Here is a 5,642-nt window from a genome sequence, read left to right as displayed (position 1 = left end):
ACTTATTCCCTTTTTTTTGTGTGTGTTATTTCCTCTCAATATTAAAAATCCCTCCCATCATCACAAATCGCATCTGGTATCATCAGTAAAGCATGAAGTTAACAATAGTTGTCAGAACGTGGAACACAGATTGCTCTTCCAGTTCCCACATCGTCCTGAAACTGGCTGAACTCGTCAGGATCAGGGGTTTGATTGGAGTTGGCTTTAAGCCGACTTTTGCTAAGGAACAGACATAACATGAAGTCAGACCTGTAATCTTTTCTGCCGATCGCCCACGCCCACGCCCCCTCCGCCCACCCCTCCACCCTCGCCGCACGCAACGCCGGCTCACATGTCGACGGTCGAGTCAACCCGGGCCACGACGGACTCGTAGTGGGCGGGGTGCGTGTGTCCGTCTGTGACATGGTAAGTAGATGTAATCACCTCTGAGCTCCTGAGTGGGCGGGGTGGGGAGGGGGAGGGGGGTGGGGGCGGGGGGACCACAGGGGTGCGGGGGTGGGAGGGTGACCGTAAGGCCCAGGACTAATACCTGAATGGGCTTCATGATGGAGGTCGAAGGATAAGAAGTGTGGTTCTGCAGGAGCAATCAGTGATTGTCCTCAAAACAGTTGCACTTTGGTGTGTTCATTCATTCACTTGTCTATGTTTTCACCAATGCCAGTGTAACCTTTTAGCTTTGTGGACATTTGAACTGTAAATATCTTGGCAGGCACACCAGATGAAGCAACACTGTCACACTTGGAGCCACCAAACAAAGTCCACACAGTTAAAGCTGACTTTTCTCTTGTTTTTTTCAAAATGTTGAACGGATGAAAACATCAGGTGAGCGTATGAGAGAGCGTATGGGCAGACTTTAAGCGTTGGGCAGTCGCTCCTGGCACATCTCCAGAGGCCGTTTGGACGCCCCCCTCCCGAACACTTCCACATTGCTGGCCAGCCAGGAGACGATGTTCCCGGCCAGGTAGGCGCTGCAGTTGGCCATCGACTGGATCTCCACCGGCTTCAGCACGCGGTCCCAGATGTTCACCTGACTCAGCTCGCCCACGAACGCTTGCCCGGCGTCAAAGCGCCCGCCCACCACATCCTGGAGGCGCAATAAACAGCAGGAGGAAAACTTACAACGACAGCAACATTATCCGAGCAGATGAAGCAATCAGCAGATTATTAAATGACCCTTGGTTAAAGTTTTTAACTTTCTTTGGGTGGTTTTTTTTAATCCCTTATTTCTTGCCTCGACAAGTCACTGTGATCAATTAGATTCTAAAAGAACATTAACGTGACCTGACTGAGAAGAGTAAAGTGGAAACAGAAACTGTTCATCCTGAAGAGGGCATACATGTCGAAAAGCAAAGTAATTGCAAACAGCTGCAGACATGTTTAATAAAACAATTACATTGTCGCTATCAGCACCATGAAGCGGCTCGAAAAACTGAACAATTCACTTTTCTATTTGTTACTAATGATGTGTACTTCTGAAGCAAACTTTATTATTCATTATTCCAGTGGCACTACAGATACTAAATTAATATTTTAGGGGGGAAAGTACATATTAAACTTATTTTACTTACAAATACAGACAAGTACAAATTTAAGTAATATTCTTTTAACTTAACTAATTCCTCCTAATGGCATCTTCATCTTTCTCATATGCACACACACACACACACACACACACACACACACACACACACACACACACACACACACACACACACACACACACACACACACACACACACACACACACACACACTGTGTGTCATCATTAGCAGGGACCCAGATCATAACTTCACTTGTGTCGTAGTTTATTGTTTAATCAATTATAAAACAAAGAGAAGGGCCAAAGTGGGCTATTTTTCAAAACACCACAAATCAATTTAAACTGTTTATTTTATTTTAACACTTATTTGAATGTGAACAGGACGTCTTGGTATTCAGCAGGGTAACTTGATCCCTTTTCCACAATTTCTGCAAATACAGTTTGTAAAACTGTTCCCATCGCTCTGCAATTGTGAATCCTCTCTACAGAGGTTGAAGAAAGTAAGTTCAGGATGTTCAGGTAGAGAAAGTACGAATGCAGGGAATTAATTTTTTTTTTTTAAACAATCAAAGAAAAGATACTTGAAAAATTCTCAAGTACAAATTCAGTAAATAAGTAAGTATAAATAGTTTGTTTTGCTTCTGACTTTGGTAGAACTAAAGTAAAAAAAATCAAAAAAACTATTGAATAAATGTACGATTCAGGGACAATAAAAGAAAACGTTGCAGCTGAATTCCCCCTCTGTGAAAATCAACAGCAGCACTGATCACATCTTTTTCCTTTATTGTTTCATTCCCTTCCCGGTCCAGATGGAGAACCCAGCGCCACTGAGGGGGTGACAGGTCTGTTGTTATTTTGTTAATTGCATTGTCATGATAACGTACCGCCGCCTCAGTCCCGCTGCTCAGCATCAGAAATAGCAGCGTCGCTACACAAACTTGGCACTTTGAAGTGTTTGTCTGGTGACGACGTGAGAATGACGGTACGGGGTACATTGCAACCGTGATCAAGCACAGGAGTGACGAGAAGGGTAATTCTTAGGCAAAGTGTTTTGCCTTTTTGAATGAGGATGCAAGAGATGGATGCCTCCAGCTAAAAAGAGTGCGTCCTCACCTGCTCCTGCCCCAGGATGATGACTCCTCCAGGTTTGATGGGGTGCCAAGCTGCCAGGTTGTCCCCGGTTCCCAGCTTCCCCCCGTCCTGGTACGCATCCCACTGACCGTCTCGTGTGGTCCAGGCGATGCAGATGTGGTGCCACTTGCCATCGCGCACCTCTATGGGAAGCTGGGCCACCTGACATCCACATACGTGGTTAGATTGCACATCAACGTTGCTGAGAATAATTTCCCGTGCCACGGCGGAGGACAACTCGCCTTGTCGTTGATGAGCAGCTCAATTGGGTTATTGCCCCATTCAATCAGCACGATCTCATTGGCCTGTCCCGGCACGCCATAGGAGAAGGGCGTTCCTATGCCAGGGCTGGCGCTGGACTTGATCCACATGCAGAGTGTGAAGGCGTACATCTCCGGCAGGCTCTTGGTGATCCGGCCATACAGGTAGTTGGTCCGCTGGGGGAGGGACAGCTTAAACTGCTCCGGGGATTTGAAATCACCTCCTGTAAGCAGCCGAGCAGAGAAACAGGGAGCAGCGACAGAGGGAGTGAGGTCAATATGCTTTCTCCTGGATTTGTTTGCGCAGTGTAGCTCTCACCTTTTGTGTTTTAGGTTGCCATCGTCAGGCCTAAAAACACTCCTAACAAGGACCCTTTCATGTCACTAATGCACATGTCAGTCGGAAGAATTTTCCTCTAAAAGCTGCTCTCCTACCTGACTCATTACTGTAAAATAGGACAAAACCCAATACGTCAATACAGCTCATGTATGCATTTTATGTCTGTGTTGCATTAGCTGCCCTCTCAGCTGCATCACTAACCCTTTGTATGATTGTTTCCTACTGCATTTGGTGATGGCTGGATGAATCCTTGTGTACCTTTCTCCAGCTCACTGATCCGCTCCACCAGGGCGTTCAGGGTGTTCTCTGTCTTCAGCCTATAGGCAGCTGTGGCGTTGGACAGCATGCTCTTCTCCTCCTCCAGGTTGCTGACTTTCTTCAGGAGCTGTTTCTCCAGCTCGCCCAGCCGTCGCTGCAGCAGGTCCCGGAGATCACTGGGGAATGCAGCGCCAGATATGTTGGCCCTCATCTGCTGTTGCTAAGGGAGGATGAATAAAAGATTATGAGAGCAGGAAGTACACAATGATTATCTGGGACCCCCCCCCCCCACACACACACACAAAATCCAACTGATGTCTTACATCACGACCAAAAGCAACTGGAATACTTTTCAAACAAGAGGTTGCTTATGAAATTCTCCAAATTAATTTAGTAGTTAAGTCAAGAAAAAGGTTTTTAATTCACTTTTCTAATGCTGGCAGAACCGTGACTGTTGTACCAAATTTATTCAATCGTTTAAGAAGATCATATTAGAATTTGAAAGCTCAGTATGATGGTAAGCTGTATTTTTTGAGGCAGAGAAGATACTATTCTACCTTTACGCAAAGCCAAATTGAATACAAGTCACTTAATCGGCCCGACTTAATAGGTAGTTTGAGGTTGACCTGTTAGTCAATTAATCTCTTTCCCCATATACTTCTTCTTCTTTTGTCCTCACGACACATTCTGTACCGGATTGTCAGATGTCGGTGTTGTTCTGATCCGGTCAGAAATCAAACTATGGTTTTACGCACGGCTTCGGCACAATGCGCACTTTACCTCCAGGTTCTCCAGTCGGTCCTTGAGACCCTGCATGATTTTCCCAAGACTGTCGATGGTGTCGTTTGGATCTCTGGGAACGTCCCCCATCGTGTTCTGCTTGTCTTTGCCCCACGAAGCCCCTTTGTCGTACTTCCGATCGTCGGACGCGGACGCGCAGAGGGACAGCTTGGTGGTCAGCTCGTTGATGGCGCCCAGCTGTTTGGACATCGTTTCCTTCTGCTGCAAAATCGTCTCTCGAAGCTGCATGACAGTATTTCTGAGCTCCTCTTCTTGGCTCCCGGCGCTGAGCTCCGGCAGCAGTGTGACGGGGCAACTTTCGTCCCCGCTGAGGGGAACTGCCCGGCAGATGTAGCGCTTCCCATCGTCCGCTTGGCCGCTCGTTCGGTGGCCACAACACAGCGCGCAGACAATTAAACATCCATGCAAGAAAGAAAACATGTCGCAGGCGTTTATGGCTGATTATGATTTAAAAAAATAAATAAAATGAACACCAAAACCTAAGTTCTGTCCACGCAGTGCCTCTCTCACTTCAGTGCGTAAAAGTTCCCTTGACCAGATACCTTGAAACAGCATGTATCTAAAAGCATTTCTACAAAAAAACCACGTCCATCCTGCAAAATCTGGAACGTTCCGAGCGAGAAATCCAATCAACGAGTGAGTGTGACAGCGTAAGCCCGTTAACGTGGTTTGTGCCACCGGGACTATTCCGAGCGCGCAGTATGGTGTCGATCAGACAGCTCTACTGAGGAAAGAGGATTACCAAAAAAGGTGTTGGCCAGCGCTTGTGGATAGGTTGTAGTAGGCTGACGTCACTGATCAGGCGGGTAAAACGTTTGTTTATTTAAACATGTGTCAATTTAATTAATCTGTAAAGACTTTGTGGGGGTAATTATCCCACAAGAACTTCTACGTTTCCTCAAAATCTATTCATGCGTCTTTTTGGTATTATTACAATTGATTACAGACCTGAACCGCAACTTAATGGTTAATGTGTTATAAGGTTCAATTGTTACGCGTAAATGGATCATGCATTATTATAAAGGAAAATATCAGGTCGTTTTTCCAGTCGGATTTCTATTATAAGCAGGAGTGGCTGAACTGAAAGTTGTTCGTAAACAAGGCCGTGGAGACGCATGCAGCAACTAATGTGGTGAATATGAAGCTGTTTTGGTCATTTCAATTCTAATAAGACCAACAATGTAATTACTTGGCCAAGCAAAGAAAAAAAAATCCTACCCTTAATGGAGAGAGCTGCACTTTATCCTCCATATTTTTTTCAATCTTTGCCATCTATACTCCATCTATTTTTAATGAGCAAACAACAACAAAA

At 45.7% G+C, this 5,642-nt stretch overlaps 1 protein-coding gene across 1 annotated transcript; it reads right to left on the bottom strand.

Moving 5' to 3' along the window:
* Positions 1 to 495: 495 nt before the first annotated feature.
* nptx2b (neuronal pentraxin IIb) lies at positions 496 to 4,869 on the bottom strand. Its single transcript, XM_080517390.1, has 5 exons — positions 4,310 to 4,869; positions 3,530 to 3,749; positions 2,914 to 3,155; positions 2,654 to 2,833; positions 496 to 1,084 (listed from the first exon to the last, which is right to left on the bottom strand). The coding sequence occupies exons 1-5, from the start codon at positions 4,748 to 4,750 to the stop codon at positions 854 to 856; spliced, it is 1,314 nt and encodes a 437-aa protein (XP_080373516.1). The 5' UTR covers positions 4,751 to 4,869; the 3' UTR covers positions 496 to 853.
* Between the last annotated feature and the right edge of the window lie 773 nt (positions 4,870 to 5,642).

The sequence above is a fragment of the Blennius ocellaris genome (genome assembly GCF_963422515.1).
Source record: "Blennius ocellaris genome assembly, chromosome: 21".
In the NCBI taxonomy this organism is placed as follows: domain Eukaryota; kingdom Metazoa; phylum Chordata; class Actinopteri; order Blenniiformes; family Blenniidae; genus Blennius; species Blennius ocellaris.
The sequence above is the reverse complement of the archived record's forward strand: the minus strand, read 5'-3'. Positions and strand labels throughout refer to the sequence as shown.